The sequence below is a fragment of the Siniperca chuatsi genome, linkage group LG10, assembly GCF_020085105.1.
Source record: "Siniperca chuatsi isolate FFG_IHB_CAS linkage group LG10, ASM2008510v1, whole genome shotgun sequence".
Classification (NCBI taxonomy): domain Eukaryota; kingdom Metazoa; phylum Chordata; class Actinopteri; order Centrarchiformes; family Sinipercidae; genus Siniperca; species Siniperca chuatsi.
Genome location: NC_058051.1, coordinates 2552449 through 2576207, shown reverse-complemented (window position 1 = coordinate 2576207; position 23759 = coordinate 2552449). Strand labels below are relative to the sequence as shown.

The window sequence follows — 23759 nt, the reverse complement described above, 5'->3', positions numbered from 1 at the left end:
TGTTGCTCTAACACATCAGAATACTCTGCAGGGAAACTGTCGGGAAAAAACACTTTAGCAGGCGCTTAAATGTGGCCTACTGTAGCAGTAAATACACAGTGATGTTGGATCAGAACATTGAGTCCAGAGAAGCTACTGTGACTTGACTGCAGTCTCTCAGCCTATAGACGCAGTGCAGGGACCTGTCACAGCCACTGATGAGAATGTCCATACTGCCCCCTCCTGATGACTGTCTGTACAGCAACTCCCAGTGAGTGCAATAAAAGCTCACCATTAACCCTGCAGTTGTCTTCAGGCTCAAAAATGATCCGTTTCAAAGGTAAACAGCAGTAAAAAACATTTCTTTTCAGCATTAAATTTGATGACCTCTCCTGGACTAATCCCCACCCTTAGAAAAAGTGGCTGCTCTTTTTTTATATATTGCAAAAGCTGGACACCATCAGGGTACAATGATTGTCTTTGGGTATTTTTTGACCAGCGATTTATAAAATGATTTAGGTATCAATAAATGATTTATAACAACTATAAAGTAAAGGACACACACACATGCAGCATTGCCCCTACCTCACACCAGACTCAAACAAAATAACAATAATAATTGAGTGAGAGTATTATTGGGAAGTCAGGGCAGCGTCATAGTGTCATAAAGGTCATGCATAGTGAGCCGGGGCTTCAAACCTCCAGGGGCCCCAGAAGCCCCAGGTTTCCTGTGTGTCAATTGCTTGTAATTAGATTACTTGCAAATTTGTTGGGGAATTTGCACCACTGAAGTACTGTTGCAGTATAGGAGTACTGGTTTGTTTCTGGGTCTCTGTGCAAAATATATTATAGCTGCCATCAACAGTACTGTGTGCTGTGTGCTCTGTACATGTTGGGAACTTTGAGGCAACAGGGTCCAATAGCAGATTTTTGCCCATGTGCCCCAAAACAGATGAACCCAGCCATTGTGATAAGGGAACTGGATCTACCCCTGATCCAGCTGAGGCTGCAAATGGGGCAGGCAAAGAAATGCCAATTCTGCCCCCCAAAGAAGGGCTCTAAAACAAGCACAGCATGCTGCAAATATGAGAAATATATCTATAAAGCATTACACAGCAAAAACATTGATTTCAGGTTTAAAATTCAATTAAGGGGCTTCATCATTTTTTACCCTGAGGGGAGAAGCCTACACAGAATATAAAGACATCCGAAGGGTTAGATATGTTAGGGATCACAGTTCAAAATGTGATTAATTACATAAAGAGCCCAATCCAATTTAAGAATAAAATGTCATTTAACTGGAGAAAAGCAGAATGTTGCACTAATAATGGTCACCTGATATTGGGGGGGTTTCTTACGTAAAGTGTGTCCATAAAAGCTGCACATTTTGAGACCAAATGTTGCCTGCAGATTGAATTGTCTCTGTCTGTATTTGTGTTTGTGTGTGCTGGCGATAAGAGAAGCCAACGGTCAGCACAATTACCCAGGTAAAGCTGATATAGGTGATAGCTCTTGCATAACCTCAGCTAATGATTAGAGGGTGGCTCTGCAATATGAAGCTATTATTTAAGCAAAACAACTGAGCACCTGTGACAGTTGAATCTGTAGTTGTAGAAAATAGTATCACATGTGTATCAGTAAATTTGAAGTCACAGAGAAAAAGGCTTTAGGAGTTGCAAACTTGCAGATTTTTTTTCTCTGCAACAAACACAACACAACAGTTACACCTTCTCAAGTTTTTCATTGCTGGTGCACAAATCCTATGCTACGAATCACAAATTAAGAAACTTGTACACTCACATTTTTGCTACAGTTGCTGCAGTGAATACGGTGCAAAACACATTCACACACCTGTATCAAAAATGTGAGGTCATGGACAAAATTTGCGCATCCGCAAATCAGTATGTGAATTCATGCAATGAGATTTGCACACCTGTAGAATATTTTCTCAAAAATGTTATTTTTCCAGCACAAACACAAGTCAGTTACTACAACTGCTTGAATCTGCTGCTGCGAGCCTCTTTTTCTTGTTGTTCTTTCTAATTTTCACGTTTTTATTGTTTTACTTACAATTTTTTGACAATTTTCCAAATATTGTGTTTATTATTATGTTGTAAAATCCCTCAGTGTTTTTTTAAAGCTGTTTTGTTTTCTGTTATATGTGAACGTCACGATAATGAATCAAATGAAGAATGAAATGTCAGATACAGTAGATCCCACTGTTGGATCAGTCCCGCTGAGTGCAGAGCTGCTGTGAGAACCTCATGAAACTCGATTTAGGGATCAGTTTGCAGTGTCGCATGCTTCAACTCAGGTGTTTACTTTTGTCTGAGAGTGTAGCATGTGTGACTACAGTGTTGCTCTGTTTTAATAGAGACCAAATGGTTTATGTGTTCTTATGTGCATGTGTGTGTGCTGAGTGTGCTTGTACTATCTCAAGGTCAGTCAGGCTATTGCAAGTATTTCCCAGTTCGCTATCAGCTTAGTATGTTTGTCTCTGTGTGAGTATGTGTGTGTGTGTGTGTGTGTGTGTGTGTGTCCTGTTATGTAGTCTGGTCGGTCTTTGCGTAACTGAATGCACTTGCAATCGCGTGCATGTCTTTCAACATGTGTACTGTGTGTACAAGCACACTTACGACTAAATACATTGGGTAAGCTTACTGTGCTGTTTGCTGGTAAGGAGGGAGAGATGTTGGAGAATCAGGAAAAAACAATGTGGAAGAGACAAAAAGTATTAAAGCCCCTGAAAACTTGGTTTCAAATCAATTTTTTTGGTATGACATTAAATATTAGTGATTAAATAAAGAACAATGAAAGTTAAAACTTACAAAAAACATTCTCAGCTATTACTTATTAGGAGTTTAACACTCAAAAACTCGACTGTGTGGGTGTGTTTTATCAGATTTGATTGACAGTGGTGTAGAAACATAAGCACCTGATAATCAGACTTCCTTCGTTTGGCCCAACATTGTGTACATATTGGCGGATTTCTTGTTGGACAGGACATTTATTTCGTTTTGCCCGAAACAATCAGTAGTAGTCGTTATTTTCAGTTGACATCGAAGCTGCGGTTGTGGTTGCTAGGAGCAATTAAAATAACTGTTTTCTGTAAGTCAACTTACAGCAACTCGTACAGCTGTGTCAATCTCTTCCACACTTGTTGCTACTTTTCATGGATGTAGCTAGGTAGCTAACTAGCCCCATTTGTGACCTCAGCACACAGATCAGATCAGAATCAGAAATACTTTATTGATCCCCGAGGGGAAACTCTTTTGTTACAGCAGCTCACTATCACGTCAGTGCTCACAGGAATAGAAGTACTAAGCACAGTACGTTACTTAAAGAGGATTTAGTGGCATCTAGTGGTGAAATTGCAATTTGCAACCATTTTTTTCAAATGGGTGGGTGGGAGGGTGATGCAAGCGGTATTCACCTCTTGCATCACCCTCCCCTTTCAAGCGTGTAACAGAAACTATGGTGGCCATGAATTCGCGAAAATCACAAACGGCCCTATTCAGAGCCAGTGTTTGATTTGTCCTTTCTGGGCTACTGTAGAAACATGGCGGTGCAACATGGCGGCCTCTGTGGAAGGAGACCTGCTCCCTATGTAGATAAAAACAGCTTATTATAAGGTGATGAAAATAGAACGATTCTTATTTTCAGGTGATTATACACTAATGAAAACATACTTGCAAATAGCTCCTCCTAAATGTTACACACTGGACCTTTAACGTATGTTCCAGCAAGAAAGAAAAGCAGAGCGGAGTGGCTTAATCTGTGGAGATTCAGATTTAAATATCGGTTTCACCCCAGGCAAATATTTATTATCTTTCCAGGCAGACACCTGTGAGATCACAAAAATAACTTTTGAGAAACAACCCGCTGGTTAAAAAAAATAAATAAATAAAAATGGACTGCTGAGGTCAAAGATGGGGCTAGGTACTGTGGCTAGCTAGCTAGCAAAATGACGTCCCCATTCTTAATCCCACCTACAAAGCTCTGATTGGTCAATTGTTTCTCTAACCAGGGGAAACAGCTGTTAATGGGCACAACACCAAACCTATCTGAATCTCTGAACAAATCTGAGATGTGGGTTGCGATTCAGAGGCCTGGAATCAGACTAACATGTGCAAAAAAGCAAAAAACAACACAACTGTCATCAGATTTTGATTAAAATAATTCTAAATTACATCCTATTCTTAATTACCTTTTTCTCAAGCAGAGACAAAAACACATATACAGAAATGTTTCATTTGAAACTGGAATTTTTTTTCCAACTTTGGCAGACAATTTTGTGTTCATGTAGGACAGTGCTCATAGTAATAATCTAATTGAGAAAATTAGGAGACATACAGCAGTGGAGAGACAGCCAGGAATAGATAGCAGACTTCTACAATGGTTAACAGAGGAGAAAAGGGAGAATGAATAAAAGTGGGAGACATGAGGAGGGAGTATAACATGAGGCTTAGTTGGGACTGGAAGAGAAAAGGGCAGTATGGAGTAGGAGCTATAGCGAGGTGAGCCAGGTAAAGTGCTTACCTGAGCATTCCAACAGCTCTCCAGCAGGCAGGGAGACAGACAAATGTGTGGAGTGGCATTTATTCAAGATAAGAGCTGGTCTGATACCGACAACCCGGACATGAGGCCCTGCCTCTCTGTTTGTCTGCAAGGCACTTCAGGCCACGCGGGCGTGGGCTGTTCTTCTATTGTGCTTCAGCACGGTAGCCTGTCTGAAGCGCATATCGTTTTGGCCCTGCAGGCACTGCTCGGTGCAGGTTCAGTCAGTTGTTTCTTAACTGAGGATGATGCAAAAGTAACTTTGTAAGTCTGCTAAGGAAGTGATTTAAAAATGTTTATAAATGTATATAATTTAATATAATTTGTAATTTTTATATTAAAAGTCGATCAAATGACAAAGTCATAGGAAATTATGACCAGACTCAGGCTCTCATCAGCAGTGTTTCCAGCAGCAGCATGCAGAGCTATGCTATGCTACCTGCCCAGCACCAAACAGCAGACAACGTTAGTGACTAGTGAACATTTAGCAGCTAGAGAGCCTTTAAAAATGGGTGGAGACCAGGCCAGAGCTAATAGACTGAACATTGGACTTACATTCATCAGGTGGCCAGAACACAACTCAAAATGTTGCTCTGTGTTTGCTGGATATGTAAATTTGTTTGGTAACTATTGATAATATGTAAACGCTGTGTTTACATCTTGTTATGCTGCCCCCAAGTGGCCAAAAAAAACGTTATTGCAGGTTTAACACTATGTATATGTGACAATAGAATAATTACTATAAACAAGAGAAACCATTGCATAGAAGAATGGCTTTTGGTGATTATACCTGACAATTATTTTGATGTTTAAAGTCTCATATACATAATTAGACAGCGGGTAAGTCCTCTCTTGTTGCCTGATGAAGTCAGTGTACTATAGGTGACAGGCTTCACTGTCATTCGCACCCTCAGTGTTAAATGCTGTTAACTATTTCACTTTGAGGATGATATTTTTTATTCTGTTTTACATTCATCCAACCTTTTTCTAAAAGCAAGCCTGTATCTTTCACATTGCCACAATTACAGGACAACAGTTCATTTAAAATGCATCGATAGCAGAGGAGTCATGAATTGACAACAAAATCTTAACTCAACACCCACCTACTAGGTTTTTCCTGAGCCGCTAACCACAAGTGATAATTGAGCAAAATCCATCCATATCTAAGACGCTGATGACGACGATGAGATGCCGTCGAAAAAGCTAGTAAGTGGACCTTGAGTTGAAATAATTTGTTCAAACTACCATTTCTGAGGTCAAGTATAAACTTGCACACTCAAGAGTCATAAAATCAGAAAACTGACTCAGTAATGTCAGTTACACAGCAATATCTAACTAAAGTTAGCTAACATTAGCCACAATAGGCTACTGGTCATACCAGACCAAGTAATGCTGTAGCAGCAAGAGTGTATTGAATTGAGAAATGTGTTTTACTGCTAATAAACTTCAACTTTTAGTTTGGCAATAATGGAATAACAGTAAATACTAAAACATAGTGTAACAGCAGCACAAGTAAAGATGAGTCATACAGTCAGCAAACAGATTCAGTAATGTCAGTTACACAGCAATATCTACTTGAAGTTTGTTAACATAACATTAGCCACGCAAGCTAGTCGTAGTGGACCAAGTAAAACCTCTGAGTGTATTGAACTGAGCAAGAGTGGGTTTTATTGCTTAGGAATTCAACTTTTCATTTGTAAGTAAAATAATGTGTTAATTCATCTTTCAAAAGTTACATAGTCTGGCCTTACCTCACAAAAATCTGCTCTTCTCAGCATCCAGAGTATCTCCCGTTTTCTAGAAAACAGGTTTGATTTGCTGTATCATTTTAAGTCAACAAATGTCATGACAGCATTATCAGGTGAATGATCACATGCCATTCTGTACATAAACATAAGTCAATAATTCTGCCCTCCACGACACGCACACACACACACGCGCACACACACACACGCACACACACATTATCACCATTAGGCCTGTGGCCTGTGTTTGTGCTGTTTGACCATTGAGAGCGAGCAAAGACAGCCTGCATGGATCAATCCCACCGCGAATGGGTCATTCTGGAGACAACTAACACTAACACTGAGCATAAAAATCATCACAGATACATGCAGACAGCAACATTAGCAGCAAAACACAAATATGCACACAAGCCCTGAAAAGCACCCTTGGGTCTCTCTCTCCCACACATACACACATGCACATACAGACCATCTCCTGCCACTGCCAGTGTTGCATGTTTGCCAGCAGCCTGTGTGACAGCTGGTCGCGAGGCTCCGTGTTGTGCGATTGAACCATGGGTAAATGATCTGTGTAAATTGGCCTTTTATGGGACTGTGGGGGAAGATGTTTCACACCCTATTTAACTCTTCATCATTGTTTGGTCAAAAAAAGGCTCAATCTGCAGGAGATTAAGTAGAGTAATGATAAGTAACAGTGATTCAGTATTACAAGGTACCATAAGACTCAGCACAGAGAGAGAACACTGAGCAGGCAGGCCGTTGTGGAGTTCCACAATGTGGATCAAGTGTTTTGAAAGCACAAGGGGAATTTCAGAAACGTTTAACTGCGAGGACGTAAAAGGCATGTTTGCAGTAAACTCAGTCCAGTTTAACCTGTGTTTACCCTGAACAGTCAAGTTTATTTATAAAGCCCAAAGTCAAATCAAATTTTGTATGACAGGGTTTAGGTTTACCTATGCTGTTACCTTACGCTAACATTTGCTAATTAGCACCAAACACAAAGTACAGCTGAGGCTGATGTTTTTCAGGTATTTAGATTTATTAATTATGGAATTTTGACCTGATTGTGGCGCTAGATGAAAAGTCACTGGATCACAAAACTATTTACAATTCACCCTCTGCGGACCATGAATGTTTGTGCCCAATTTTACGGCATCCATCTAATTGTCTAGACTTTTCACTCAAAAACACAATGTCAACCTGCTGGTGGCGCAAGAGGAAAAGTCAGGGAATCACCAGGACACATGGTCTGGGAACCTTTCATTTTTGTAGAAGATTTGGTGCCAGTCTTAGATGTTAGAATATTTTAGTCTGCACTAAAGTGCTGGACTGACAGACTGACCGACTGACATTGCCATCTGAGAGCCAGGCTTGTTATCTGCGAGCATCTTAGCAAACAATGTATACAATCAAATCATCAACAATGCTACACCTGGCATAACTGTACTCCTAACACACTCAGCAGGGGCTAGTAAAATCGTACACTTTCACAAAAGGATTAAATCCACTTATCAACTAAGAAGTCCGGCAAACAATATGCAAAACCTAAACCAAACAGACTATTGTTGTAAATAATCAAGGAACTTCTGTATCTTCCTGAAAGTGTACTTAACTAAATGCTTTCACCAACTAATTTGAATTGTGGAGAAATGTAAAATATAAATACCAATCTCAAATGCCGCAGGAGCAGAAGTTATAGGACATGACAACTATTTACTGACAGGCATTTCAGACAGTAGTTTCCCGTCTGCTGTGTAACCGTACTCGGCTGTGGAGGGCAGATCTTTGAAAAAATGGATCTTGCTTTGCATCTTTCTGTGCCCTACTGGGGTTACACATAACTACATTAACACTTGTAGAATATAGGAATTACCTGTACTGATCTGATGCAGCATCCCAACCCTGTCTCCTACACATTACGTTTACAAAGTACTTAATTGTTTTCCCACTTACGTTGTGGGGACAATTGCAGTCGGGTAGATATGGAAAAGATGTTGATAATCACGTTGTGTCTCAAGTCATGGAGGACTTTTTCTACATTAAACCAAAGACCACGATCGTTCCGTAACAATAACCAAGTCCTGCCGGTGCCTAAACATAAGCATCAAAACGTTTAACAACACTGTAGTCACTACAAGCGGATATTATGTTGCAAGATCAGATATTTTGGCAGAACAGAAATGAAATATGTTGTCAGTGAACATTCACTGATATGTTCACTAATATCAATATGTTTGTGACTTGTCAGATGTTAATTAACAGCATATCCTCATTATAAAAAAAATGTAATCCAGCCTACATTACAAGTCCTTCAAAACGTATTTGCTGTTACAAATTAGTTGTACATAAATGCATTTTCTAGCAGACGGGATGAAGCATCCATGCAACAAATACCACCACCTACTTATTACAATGGATTGTATCCTGTATCTCCTGACACATGGTGATTGTGATTTTGTGCAGCGTTACTGTAATTAATTAATGTTAAATGTACTTGTGTACTGATACACACAGACCATCATGTTACCTGCATGCACCTAAATTCATGTGAAAGGAACTCTACCTTCCCCCACAAATGCCTTCGTCCCAGGCCTCCTGTTTCTGTTTCTTCTCTATTTTATTATTTTACTAAAAAAAATATATCTTTGTTAAATTTGAATTGTTAGAAAAACATAAATTTAAAAATATATTAAATGTCCGAACGTGAGACCATTAAAAGGTCTCTGAGCTAAATTAAAAAAGTTTCAGCTAAATGCTAATTCTTTCTGGGTGAGAGAAATCAGAAAGAATTACTGCACAGAACTTATTTTATACGTCTCCATAGAGTAATATTCAGTAATATTGCACAGATTGCATTTTTCCATCGATACGTTTACTTTACTACAGTGTGTACAGCTGCAGCATCTTAGTATGAACTCATGGATTAGCTTGTTCTAACACAGTGTAAAGTGAACTTTATTCCCCCATGAAAAAGAGGTGCATGCTTTGTTCAGCACAGAGTAAAAACAGGGCTCACACCAGTGTAATGTCTTCTCAGAATCACTTTTATTGCTTTTACCAGGAATTTGCTCCATTATATACATTGTACTTCTGATAAACAGGAGAGAGCACTGATGTAAGATCATGAAGTGTGTGTGTGTGCATGTGTGTGTGTGTGGTTATGGTTGTTACATAAGGTACACTGGTCTGTTTAAATATAATATTTTTATTAGCAATGCTAGTGGTGTGGCTCTGAGGATGGAAATGTCGGTTGGTCAACCACTTTGGTCCAAACTGAAATATTAAAACGATTGGATGGATTAGAATTTTGTACAGACATTTATTTATTTATCATTTATGGTCTTTGTGAACTTTGGTGATCTTCTGACTTTTCACTTTGTTCAATTAATTTGTCCAAGTCTTAATAGTGTCAAAATGAATGACATTCCCATCAGCCTCAGCTGTACTTTGTGTTTAGTGCTACTTTTCATGTTAGCCAATGTTAAAATGCTAACAAACTAAAATGAAACACTGAATTGAATGATAAATAATACATGCACTATAAAAAAACTATTCATTTCTCATGTATTAACTGGAAGCATTTAAGGATTAACTATTAAAACCAAGGACTGTGTTTTGAGGTGAAAATGGTATATCTTTGAAGACTCATTCAAGATTCAAGATAAATCGTTTCTAATGGCAGCAAAGCATTTGCCGTTATCTGCAAATAATTTGTGTGACTTCCTTCTTTCTTTGTTTTTGTGAATTGTAGTATTAATAATAATGTGTGCTAATGTGTGTATTATTCATTAGTTTACCATTTCAGGGAAAATTGAACATGACTTAATAGGTCACATCTACACTGATGCACAGTGAATGATCACTTGTAGACAATACAAATGTGCTCTTAGCTGAAATAAAAAACATGAGGCAGCAATTACATTGCAAAGCATAGGCCCGCTACTTCCTGATAAGTACATTTACACCTTCATAAGAAAATTGGAATATCCTTGATGATAGCAGAATCAATCAATTTCCTGGTCAAGGACTGGGGAGTGACACATGAGGGGAATGAGCCTGGGAATTTACATTCATCGTAGCCATTAGGTCACAATTTTTCATTTGTCCAATAGTTTGCTATACAATACATTGTGAAAAATAACAGTTTGATGTCAATGAACTTGGCTGTGAAATATAATCATTATGGGATAGATAGTAATTATTATGGTGAATTCAATGCGGGAGAAGAGGTAGATTTCATTTTAATTCAAGTAATTGAAATTTTTGTGGAAAAACATATCAGACAAAAATAATTATTCCAAACAGTCTTTTTATGTCTTAAAACATGTCTTTAAATTTGTTCAGTAAAACCAATGTACTCCGACGCGTGTTTTTGATCTAGGTGCCTCACAGCGCTGTAGAGTCTTAGTCTTGTTCAGATATAAATATACATCAGGATATAGCAAATGTATGCATAGAAAACAATCAAACTTGATGTTTAAAGCAGTGAACTGTGTTCCCCTTTTATGCATTACACCAAACAAAACCTTTCACACGTGAAACAAGAACTCGTTTTCTTGGTTTATAATTTACATTGGCTCAGAATCGGTGACAGAATATTATCAAATGATAACACAATAGTATTCCTCTGAAAGACAATAAACCTAATGTATAAGTATTCCCAGTGCTATGGGGGAGTATGTGTTCTGCTGGCCCTGCTGTCCCTGGGCCTGAACCCAGCAGTAGCAGCAGCACTAGCAGCCCGAGATAGGGCATGACAGGACGAAATGAAACACACAGATAGGGAAGTGGCAGCCAGGCAGACAGGAGCCAGTCTCTCATGGGCGCTGGAGATTAGCCTGACTCCTACTTCACATTCCCCAGTGAGCAGAGCACCAGGGGTGTGTTCCAAACCTCTAAATCCTTTCTTCCCCTCTATCTGCTCCCTGTGTACACTGGCATGTTTATGGGAGAAGTCTACTGAGGGTGAGTTGTAAGAGAAGAGGAGAAAGTTCACATTTTTTGGGATGATCTGACCACAGCACTGACCAGAGACACGGCGTAAAGGGAAGAGGTGGGGCTCCTGCCCACCCTGCAGCAGTCTGCCGGAGGTCTGGGAAAGACTTGTGGCAGAAAACGATGATTCATTTGAAAAGAAGACATCCATCATGGGAAAACAGAATTACAGAACAATTTAGCTCCACTATGAGTTATCAGCTATTTGACATGAACATGTTAAAAAGGGGCATTCATCTCATGACAGAAAGCACATGCTATACTGCACATACACGTGAAAACTGCTGGTAAAATATTGTTTTTGAGCATAGGAGCAGTACCAATTTTAATATATTGACTGAATTTTTAGCAAAAATATTTTTCTCAAATTCATACTAATGCTGACTATTTTGTTTTTCTTCATAAGGATGCTGTCAACAACCCTCTTTTGCATAGTGTTGTCTTGAGGCAACACACACTCACACACCCCCATTTATAAATGTTTTTATTATCGTGAAAAGAAACGTATTTTAATGTGTATTAAAGATACTCAGCAGGTTTCCATCATAGGTGTTTTCCGCAAACTACCAAAAAAGAGGGTCTATGTAGAGTTTTTGCTCTCAAACAATGCATGCTGGTTAGTCAGTTCAAGAGAACTCATGTTTATAAGTTCTAACATTTTAATTTGAATTAACTTGAAATGAATAAAACTTACTTAACTTAATTAATAAAACACACTCACATACAGGCAGAGTGATTGTAACCATACAATCAAATTGAATTCCACTGAATTCCTGTATGATGTTTTGCTGTAATTTATGGTTGTGTGTATATATATGTATATATATATATATATATATATATATATATATATATATATATATATATATATATATATATATATATATATATATATATATATATATATATATATATATATATATATATATATATATATATATATATATATATATATATATATATATATATATATATATATATATATATTTTATTCCTAAAGTGTAAATCTCCATTTGCAAGGCAATGTGCAGTTAGGCTACTTGTTAGGACAACACTATGCAAAATGAAATTTGTAAAATGATTATGATTGTGATGTAAAATGATGCTCCATGTCAATGTTTTTGCTAGGCAGTGATGGACAAAGAGACTTTTTATGGTCTACACATTCTTGGAATTTAATAATTTAATTCCAAAATATTTATTTAATTCAACCATTTATGATAGTACAAAATAGCATTGTGTGAGGTTTGGTGGGTGGAACACGAGCGAATAACATGTAGCCATATAAATATATTGTTTTTCTTAAGCAATGGGAGAGTGCAGCAAATGCGATGTCCATCTCTGTTTCACAACCAAAAGCAACAACTTCCTGAGGTTCCACACAATGACAAAACTGTTAATGAAGATTCATAAAATATATTTGAGAAAACACTGAAAAATTGCATAAAGAAACAAGTGACCACACAGTATGTATGTTCAAATACAAGCTTTCTAATGCATGTTGCTTGTTTTCACCTAATAATTGCTCTACAGAAATACCTTTTTCTCGGTCTGAGGGTTTGTGTGGGGTTGATACATTTTTTTGATTGATACGTTATCAGTTGACCCCAATCTTCTAAAAAATACAGTGAAATATTTATTTCGTAACTATTATTCGTGCAGTAAAGGATTAAAATGGCATATTATGACAATATTGACAGACACATACATACATGGTCATAGGGTGTCATTATTTCCCAAACAGAAAAAGCGCTCGGGTCCCTGTGGCCAGACTGCACACCTCGTCTCCAGATGCACACACACAGCAGGCTGATTGTAACCATACATCACATTCTGCTGTCGCTCCAGACCAGAGAGACAACCTCAAGCCATCACTCACATCCAGCCACAGTAGACAGACAAGATCTGAGCGTACTCCCGACATATGGGAACAAGCTAAGAGGAGAAATGCAGCTCAGATCTGCCTCCCACGGAGCTGAAATCAGCTGTAACGATAGCTGGTATCTGAGCTTCACTCCTGTCTAAGTGTCGGGTCCTCTGTTAACCTTCTTCTACACCATTACCAGTCCTATCAGAGCTATTTCAACATGTCTGTGTTAACTGCTCGTTATGGTTTTGGGGTTGGTTTAAGTTGATAACACTTTCTCAGTGATGAATGAAGACTGGGAAGATCTTATCTGGAGTGATCATAGCATCAATTTGCACCACTGACAAGAAATTAGAGGAAAAGCCTCTAAAACAAGACCGAGAGCACACACACAGAAACACACACAACTTTAGCTTGTTCTCTCGTTGTCAATAAATACCTTTAGAAAATTCCTAACTTATCTTGCAGGCATGTGTATGTAAAATGAAGATAGAGGCTGAAATTCCATTCCAGTCCAAAGAATGCAGCCATAAAGGACAGTGGCGTCGCATTAGAGGGTGATCAAAGTTAAAAGGCATTTCTATCCAGAGACAATGCCTCCCTAGCGGATAGGCCTATCAGTCAGTCCACAGAAACATTACCAAAAACTGACATAAACAGCAGATATGCACCCTGCAGTGGGAACGCGCCGCATTTGCGGATCCCAGTTTTTATTGACATAACCACAGACTGACCGGGGGGGAGCTGTAATAGTGCCACGGGCCCCCCGAAACACAGCCGTGTGGAGTGCCGTGATGGACTGCGTAAATGAGGCTGCGGCGGAGCGGGCCCTCACCAATCACCTCATTCATAAGGTCGCTATCTGACTCCGTACTGAGAGACGAGAATTACTCCATGTGCTAAACCATCTCGTTGGCTTTTTCTCAAGGGTGAAAGATTGGGGTTATGGCATGTGGTGCACACAGAGTTTATGGTTGGGGAAAATATGCAAAATGTACAAAATCATTTCAAATCCCTTGTATCCTTATTGTGGCTGAAGTCAATGAGGGAAAGACAATACTCGTTTGATTATTAATGGTTTGAATCCTTTATTTTTGGTCAAATACTTGTGCATCTTTTAGTTAAAAAGCCATTTTGTAATGACATGTCATTATATCTGGAACATGTTGAGCTTGAGGTTCACTCTTGACCTCGGAAATAGCAGTGTGACAAAGAAAACACTGAACTTCAGCGAGGATGGGTAGTTTGGGAGAAACTTGCGGTTACTGCAGGTAACATACATGACAAGCACTGGCCCTGGATGATGATGATGTGCAGCTTCTTCTGGTATTGTTCCATTTCTGGTTTGTCTCTATTTTTTTACTTTGTGTATGTTTGTGCTGCTCCTGTGTACTTTTTTGCACCTCTGACCAAATAAATTTCCTACTTTAGATAATTAATTCTTTTTTATTTTGATTTGATTAATTTAAGGTCCACTGACTAGCTTTCTTCCGGAGCTTTCAGGCACATCTCGTGGCCTTCATCGGCGGATGGAATTTGCTTAGTTGTCATGGAGAGTGTTACATATTGCTTATAAGTGCTAAGGGGGGTTCAAATAAAATGTTACATGTGTTATATGAAATGTACATGTGATAGATGATAAATAAGCTGATTATTGGATAACATTTCATGTATTAGCAGTGGCAGATTTAGGTGCTCCTCGTGTGCTCTTCTTATTGATAAATTGCATGTAACTTGGGCAATCTAGGAATTTCAGCATTTCCTTTACTACACCGCCCTACTCTGCTCAGTTACTTAATATTATTCACACACTTCACGCTTCTCAATACTAGGCAGAAACCAATGTACTGTATTTCAAGTGATATTTCTTCAAAACAGTGTCAATAACAGGCCACTGTGTGCACTGAGAGGAGGAAGGGGAAGTTGTAAAAGAGAACTGTGGTTTCCTGTAATTTCTGGGGGTTTTTTCAAATTGCTATAAAGAAACTGACATGATTGTACCTGGCACACAGTGTGAAAATCCTGAAGTGTGCTTTCATTTGATTTTTCTGGGTGATAATGGACCCTCCACCACAAGATGGGTGAGTGTGTTACCTATAGCTGTGTTTGTAGCAAACTTATTAGCACTGCATATGTTGTAAGAGTATTGTAAATAGTCAGTTATCACATTTGTGGTCACTTGATATTCTTTGGTTTCTTTCGGGACAAGTGCTGTTGTCCTTTAGATTACTGGGGGGGAGGGGGGGGTTAATGTCACTGATGCTTCAAAAGTAGCACATTCTTTGTTCTGGGAGAGAAAATCATCTCACACTAACTCCTGCACCTTTACTTTTTTTATTAGCCATAAACATACTTCATAATTAATTTATCATTAAATTAAAATATGATTTAATTTCAAAGCTATATGAATGTAACTGATAGGTTTGAGAACTGTTTTGATTTGTCACCTTACCATAGGCCTATACGTTTTTAGGTAGGTTTGTATAGAGCTCTAAAGTTTTCAATATTAAATAAATAAATCAGACATTATAAAATAAATACATTAATAAATTGTGTAAAATATAAACAAGTAAACAAATAAATTGTTAAATAATTTAAGACATCATTCTTACAGTATTTTTATAATATTATCGTTCTTTTTTATTTCATAATACCCATTTCAAATGCATCTCTTCCTATGACACTTTTATTTCATAATGTCACTTTTCATGACAGTGGAGTTTTTACCAGCCACCGCCCTGTCACCTTTCAGCCAATCACATGCCCCCAGCTTCACAGCTGCTACCAAATTTAGCCAGTTAGCTCCAGTTAGCTAGAGCAACAATAATGTCTAAGTAATTCTGAATCAACCAACTAGCTAGCTGCACAGTACAGACACAGTAATAAACATCTGCTTTTATTTAGCTTAACAAGGCTACACATGCTACCTACCTAGCTGGTAACTAGCTAGATTGACTTGTGAGCTTGGATTCTTCTGCAGCGTCAAACTGAAGAGCCAGTGTTAATGGCAGCGGTTAGCTGGTTAATTCAGGGTTGCCACGGCAAGGATTTCATTCTTTTACATCTTTTTCAAAGACAAACACTCAACTCTGTGAAGACAGAAAAAGACAAAGAGCATTTTTCTGTGGTCACTCTAGCCAACAGGAGCTAATTAGCTGGCTGGCAATTGGTAAAGTTGCTACTAGAGGCTAAGGGCATGTGATTGGCTGAAAGGTGAGGGAGCGGTGAATGGTGAAGTTATGAAATGAAAAGTGACATGTGGCCAAATAAAAGAGTCATTGGGGGAAATGTCATTCTGAAATAAAAACAGACTTTTTGGAATTTGGGCATTTTGGAATGAAAATGACTATTATTATGAGAATAAAAATGATGAAATTACATTTCATAACAATTACTTGAATTTTAATTATTTCTTAAATTCTTTCACAATTTAATGATTAATTTACACTTTAAGGTTCCACAGGTTTGAGATCAACTAATCTAAATTTAAATAAACCTGCTAATATGATTTTCTACGTTTTTAAAGCATCTTATAAACTGAGTACACACACACACACACACACACAACACACACTAATTGCTGTTTCATTTTCATGACGTTCCCAGCGTTCGTCCACCATCAGTATTCCACAGTGTACCTGGCTATGAGAAGATGCTAACAGAGGGTGAAGGTACAGTAAACAGCTTGACTCTTAAGGACAGGCTGCCCATACAGCTGCTGAGACTCATATTTGTATTGATAAAACATGGATATTATGATTCCACTGCACAGCCGTGAATGATTCCTTGTTGTGTGACATTTAGTGACTTTGTGTAAATCATCACTAAACCTGTTGCAGGTGGATTCCTTGGATTCCTTCACCCTCCTATGTTGTCTGACCAACATCCCCAACCTGAAATTCAACCATCATGTCCAAACTGGGAGTAAGGCTCCAAATATATTTTGCACACCATTCCAGTCACATCAAATCTAAAATAATTTCCCATGACATTTGTGGTTATGAATATGTATAGAGCCTCTCAAGGTTGTATGCTTACTGTATGTGTTTATGCTTGTTCTTGTTCTCTTCATTGAACCCCAAATCATGTTTTAAGTTTATTGAAGTTTGGTAACAACATAAAACCTTGGTCACATGATAATAATAACAACAACAATATGAATAAAATGAATACATAAATAAAAATAAAGCCAAGAACAAAGTATCTGTTATGCAGATGAGTCACTCACATGTTCCAACCATCCTCACCAGCAACATAAACAACTTTTGGGTTTTACATGGCTGTTTTTTTTTAATCAAATAAAAATATTCTGAATGTCTTGTGCACTATTTCATACACTTGGTTGTGTTATAATGGGTCAAAATGGCATTCTTTGTAAGTGTGCACTTACTTGAGCTGTTGTTTCACAGCATCCCATCTCTCAGCAAGGATGACGCTCAACAAGCCTTCATCAAGTATGCATCAAATAAACGCTGCTACAGCACAAAGCCAGCAGAGGAGGGCGTGATCACCAACATGGAGGCCTTTGATACATACAGGGTAAGACAGAGACTGACACGTCATGGCATTAATGAAGATGAAGAGTCCATCAATCATTTAGTATATTTAAAACACAGCAACTACAGATCTGGAACTGCATGTTTTATTTATGATTTAGTCACTCAAAGGCTCTCTCAGTCTTACACACTCATGTTGTGCAGCCAAGGATTATTTAAAGCCACTGACTTTTCATTGTAGTGGAGATTCCAGTCAAGCATCATATTGCTAAATATACTAATGCTTCATGAAGAGGAACAGGCTGAATATAAGTGTGATATTGTTTTACAGAATGGGAAAAGTTTTTCTAACGCTTAAGAAAGTTAAGGTGGAAAATATAGGGCAAATGATTTAAAAGCTGCCATCATTTTTTTTTTTTTTTTTTTTTTTAGTATTGTACATTTTTTTGAAACAACACTTTACAGATAAGCTAATCAAATGCATCGGCCCTTCTTGCCTCTTACAATTTGTGTTCTCACTCTTTGCTCCATTCATGTTCTGCCCTCTTTAGTATCGCCTGGAGACTTTTACTGAGACACGAACTACAGAGTGGAGCCAAAGACCGTATTATGGTAAAGCTCTGTTTGCAAACATGCACATGAGGAGATGCAGAGAAGAAAAAGCCACATGACCTCAGATGCTCAGATTTTAAACTCATTTGTACTTTTAATAAGACTAAAACATTAAAGACAATGCATCTACTGTATCTTCACATATTAGGTATAACAATACAGTGTATTTATGTCAGGTGAGAAAATGGACACCAGTGGACAAACCCCACCCAGTCCATGGGAGATTCCAGTTCATGCCCCCTTCTTTTTTCAGGATGGAAAACAAATCATTGAGATTCCACACACATCATCTGTGAAGGTACTGGATCTAACCATGCTTCAGGGGTCTTTTTGAACTTTCAATGGGGAAAACATTACATAATATATATGATACATAAGTGCGCAATAATATTTATTGCGTTAAGTAGCGAGCTCAAGAACAAATATGACTGACTGCTTGAATTATAAGCAGGGAAGTGAACTAAAATATGTTATACTTTAAAGCAATAGTTCAACATCTTGGGAAATACGCTTATTTGCTTTCTTGCCGAGTTACATGAGAATATAAATGCCACTCTCGTGTCTTTGTGTTCAACATATGGCTTTAGTCAGCAGCCGGTTAGCTTAGCTTAGCATAAAGACTGGAAAAAGAAGGAAACAGCTAGAAAGGTTAAAAGAAATTGGCCTACCAATACCTCTAAACGTCACTAATTAACAATTTATATCTTGTTTTTTTAATCCATACAAAAACCAAAGTGTAAAAATGACAAGTTGCTGTTTTACAGGGAGCCCTTCAAGTGTCCCTTAAGTGACTGTGAGGTTGCCAGGCAACTAGCAGAGATTTCTGGAAGTTACTGCTCCAGGCAAAGAAGTAGTGCATCACATACCATCCATAAAGCCACATCTTGTAGTTTTTACTCTCCTACACTTGGTTTTTATACACATTAAACAAATGGGATACAATATGTTAATTGTGAGCTTTACAGGTGTTGGTAGGCTGGTTTTGTTACCTTTGTTGACAGATCCAGGTTAGCTGTTTCCCCCTGTTTCCATTGTTATGCTAAGCTAAACTAAGCTAAGTGTATCATCTAAAAAACATTTTTTATTTTATTTTATTTTAGCTAAATACAAACTGATGTAATCTGTAGTCATTTCCATTAATTTCTAATACATTTTAGAGTTTGAAATAACTAGACTTTAGGCTGCTTCACCGTCACTCAGGCCCTGTTTACACCTGGCATTAACATGCGTCTTGGGTGATCCGATCACAAGTGGACAGCTCTAAGTACAGGTCTGAATGTACAAAAGACGCATTGAGATCGGATCACTCAGACCACATTTGGATGCGTTCTGGGCCACATATGGCCACATGCTTTTAGCAGTGTGTACGTTAATGTGTCCTGAGCCTACTCAACTGATGTCCTTTGCGTAAGAGGAAGTACGTACTCATTTGCACACCAACGGTGTCATATTAAAGTGTGAAACAAGAAGAAGAAGCCGCAACAACAGACATGTCCTCCGGCCGCTCTGCCTCAACTTTAGGTGATCTAACTAATTTAGCTAATGGCTGCTAACTGTAGCTGCCGTTAGCTAGATGCAGCTAGCGGTCCTTACACGCTAGCTCAGGAGCTTTTAGTTAGCTGCAGTTAGCAGTTACTTTAGCAACAAGTAAAGCTATTTGTCCATCAGGAAACTCTATGAATCACAGAGAGTTAAGGCAGAGCAGACAGAGGACATCAGAGGGAAAACCAGAAAATATTTTCTCTATAAAATATGATCCAAAATCAGTGAATAAAGTTAGAAAGTTGTGTTTTTGTACAAGTTATAAAGTTGGCCCGGACCCCAGAAACACTCCGCTCCGGCATCTATCGTTTTTCCAACCTAATGCTTATCTCATTTGTGGTCTTATTAACAGTAAATTAATCAAATTCAGGTTAAAAACAACAATGCATTTGGTCTATGCAAACGGAAATGATGTATGTGTTTATTTGCATATAGAGCGGGGAAGTGAGATCACAAGTTGTCACCCAAGACGCATATTAATGCCACGTGTAAACAGGGCCTCAGTGGATTCAGTTATTCTGTTTGAGTGTCAACATTTCACTGCCTTTAACAGAGGTTTTTTTTTTTTTTGATCAACAGAAATGCATTTCCTGTTCTGCCAGAGGGAGAATAACCTGCACTACATGTTTTGGAGATGGTACGGTAAGTAACCATCACAGGCTTTGACAATTCACACACAGGTTGCCAGGCATTCCTTATTGTCATATGTCTTTCAGAAAACATGCAATGGATGTGGTGGGATTGGTTACAACTATTACTATCAAAACAGGCAGTTGTGCTTCTGCTGTAGCGGACGCGGGAGAATCAAGCAAGTTTTTGTTTTTTTAATCAAATTTTTGAATAGATTATGCAATGCTAAAAATCTTTCAATACAATGACCTATACACAATTTTTTTCCTAACAGTTGTTGGCAATGCTGCGGCCTAGGTAAGGTTGAATGTGATGTCTGCTCAGGCAAGCAAAACGTCATAGTCTCCATCAACCTCGTTGTGATCTGGTCAGTGTAGCATTGTTGGCTTTGTGTTTTTAAAATGTCCCTATGTTTCCTTCCTTTGGTCAGTACTGGCAGCTAAAGGCATTTATTTTTTTGACTGTGAATCAACTATTTGTCTAGTCAAATGAATGTGTGTTTGTATCACATGATGTATGACTTTAAATACAGTACATACATTTATCTATATACATTTATTGTATGCTATATATGTATTGTCTTAATGCCTATATTTTGTCTTAAAAGAATCTTGTCTTGACAAGAAAGCGAATAAGCTAATTTCCCAAATTGTCCAACTATTCCTTTGATGCATTTTTATGTCTTGTGTAAAGTACTTTGAACGGCCTTGTTGTGGAAAGGTTCTCTACAAATAAACTCGCCTTGTTATACTAAATATATTTATATGCCTCTGCAGGCTTAACGACGTAGAAGAACACCTTGTTGAACAATCCAGTGGTTTGCAGATGTTCAAACTGTACAATGTGCCTGGAAAGGAGTTGTTTACAGACTCTAACTACATGGTAAAAGCCATCAGTAGAATCGTGCAGAATAAAGAATAATGTATAACGACAAAACATAATCAGATAATGAGATGCTGACTTTCTTGTGTGATGCAGGTTCATCCGGTCACAAACTTCCCGGACCCTTCAGTGGCAGAAGCCTCAGAAAGGCTCCTGAGGGAGCACCAAGCCAAGTATTTGCAAACTTCACGCATTTTACAGCAGGTATTCAGAGGTTTTGCAGAGTCTGTATTCCTATGTGGAATGTGTTTGTCTTGTTGACCAACTTTCCTCTTTCCTCTTTCCTCTCTTTCTCTCTCTCTAGCGTCAAACCGTGGACCTGGTTCCTATTACCAAGGTAACCTACGAATGGAAGGGAGAGTCACATGTGTTCTTTGTGTACGGGAGTGACCTCAGAGTCAGTGCTGAGGGCTATCCTGCTGCCTGCTGCTGCTGCACAGTGATGTGACTCAGCATCATCCGGGCCCGGATTTATGCATTTTAATGATTTCATTGAAAGATGACTTCATGTTTTATGAAAAGTTTCTGGTTATACGCTCGGTTATGTACCTTGAATTGTGCAAATGTTTTCTATCTAATCAATCTATTATGATTTGGACAATTAGAATCTATCTAAATTAAATTGCTTCACTTCCCATGATATAAATAAATTGTTAAACTTCAAGTAATTCAGCTACATGGCATTATTGCACTTTAATCACTTAAACATGCTCTAGCTGGGGATCAAATCCAAACCTGTTTTTGGGTCAGAGGTTATGAATGTGAGGGTGATGAAGTTCCAATTATGATTAGAGTGGAGGTCCAAGATAAGGAGCCTAATTTTATCTCAACACAGGAGTTACCTGTGCAGTGATAAGCATTCTTGTTATTTGAGAAAATGTTTGCTGGGCTGCTGCAGCGTGTGTAACTCCGTGGCCCGTAAATATCTCAACAAGCCTACGCTTTTCTTTTTCTTTTCATCTGTTGACATTAGATTATAGATTTGAATATGCCATGTTGGATCAGAAAGTTCACGCGCTCAGACGGCGTACTTATGCAAGAAATAAAATAAATTTAAATGGTAGAAAAATTGAACGGAAACAGATCTCTAAATCGTTTCTAAATAAAGGTTTAAAAAATGATTCCACACGTTTCTGTTTTTGCAGTTTGGCTGTGTCAGATTTGAAAATAAACTAACAAGGCCTGCATTATCGGCCGCGAAAGGATTGTCAGCTGTGAAATGACTGCATAATATTTGAAATGCTACAGATGATAAGTGAATGTCTGCAGGCAGCACTAGATGCGTGGGGAGAAGCCACTGGAAGAGGACGGGAAGCAGACAGACAGACTCCGCTCGCCCTCCGGAGATGGACGGATGTGGACAACTGACGGAAGGATTACCGAACAGACTCGAGACGAGAGACATTTACAGTGTCAGTCAGTAATGTTGTTAGTCTGTTAAAAGGCTCGAGAGTCATCTACAAGCGTTTCTGAATACAAGATAAATCAAAGCAAAGTCAGGCTGTCCGGACAATCACTGACTGATATTTCCAGGGACATGTCTCGCGCTGTCGCCGGCCCTAAATACAATTTAACATGACCGACAGCTTTTTTAAGGAGCATCACGTGTTGTTTTTCACGATGTCACGTTCGCATATTTTTAACCAGATTTGCTTTTATTTTTTGAAATCGAAAATGAGCCTGATGAGGCTCCAGCTGCGGCGCAAACACTGGAAACTCGTTTTAAAGACAGGCTTGGAAATGTCTGATTGTTTTCTTTATTTCTCGTCGGACCCTTTCTGACAAACGTTGAGAATAATTAACAACAATAGATTTTCAGATTTCATAATATTTAAACTGGTCTTTAAAATGTCTTAATTATTCGGATTTTTCATATATTTTCCGTAAATGTTATTTCTCCACATGAAGGTCTAAATTGTGTTTTTGAGCCTGACCGTGGGGGAGAAACAGGGCCTGCCAAATCCTCTAGTGAGGGGCTTTTTGATGGCCGAACACTAGTTATATTTGGCAGCAACGATTATCACAAAATGATCTTTTGCTGTGAACGATTATTTCCTTGGCTGTGGCAAAATAAAACACATCTTAGTCCTATTTTAATGTAATTTCTTTTAGCGTCAGTGCCCATTACCAAAGCTAGAATCGCTTCCTGTGGTGCTAAATGATTTCCTCGGGCTCCTTTGAGCAGCCCGTCACAACCTGAAGTCACCTGGGCCGACGTTTCACTGCAGTGTGTGTGTTTACATCTCAAATGAAGGCGTTAGGTGTGCTTAAAACTGTCTAGGCCCACTTTGAGCTTCCGGTTAGAATTGAAACTAATATAATAATATCCTAACGTGTTTAATAATGTTGTGAATTTAAACATAGATCATCATACAACCACCAGAAAAGTATTTCGCGCACCATTAAAATCCCCCCTATAAATACCATAAATTAACATTGCACACAATGATGTCT

General features: G+C 38.4%; 1 protein-coding gene and 1 long non-coding RNA gene across 6 annotated transcripts in view; one reads left to right on the top strand and one right to left on the bottom strand.

Moving 5' to 3' along the window:
- The window catches only part of LOC122883010, an 80826-nt gene that overhangs the window by 56696 nt on the left and 371 nt on the right, over positions 1–23759 (bottom strand). The window contains exon 2 of one of the 5 annotated variants that reach the window (XR_006379523.1): positions 6288–6333. This is a non-coding gene — a long non-coding RNA (uncharacterized LOC122883010). Of the gene's footprint in view, positions 1–4518; positions 5870–6287; positions 6334–23759 lie in introns of those variants that run through there. The other 4 variants (XR_006379521.1, XR_006379525.1, XR_006379524.1 and 1 more) reach the window with 4 other exon arrangements.
- Positions 15060–22426, top strand: LOC122883009 (protein SSUH2 homolog). The gene is made up of 12 exons (XM_044211034.1): positions 15060–15224; positions 16750–16814; positions 16983–17067; positions 17553–17682; positions 18191–18251; positions 18428–18549; positions 20373–20435; positions 20510–20601; positions 20698–20790; positions 21200–21305; positions 21402–21509; positions 21610–22426. Exons 1-12 carry the CDS (start codon positions 15202–15204, stop codon positions 21751–21753), a joined length of 1092 nt encoding a protein of 363 aa, XP_044066969.1. The 5' UTR covers positions 15060–15201; the 3' UTR covers positions 21754–22426.

What these genes read in the sequence shown, in the direction of transcription:
- LOC122883009 (XM_044211034.1), top strand. Translation starts at nt 15,202, where the DNA reads ATGGACCCTCCACCACAAGATGG. An exon ending in AGGCCTTTGATACATACAGG is followed by an intron (nt 17,683 to 18,190) that starts GTAAGACAGAGA and finishes TGCCCTCTTTAG; the next exon opens with TATCGCCTGGAGACTTTTAC. An exon ending in ATCAACCTCGTTGTGATCTG is followed by an intron (nt 20,791 to 21,199) that starts GTCAGTGTAGCA and finishes ATGCCTCTGCAG; the next exon opens with GCTTAACGACGTAGAAGAAC.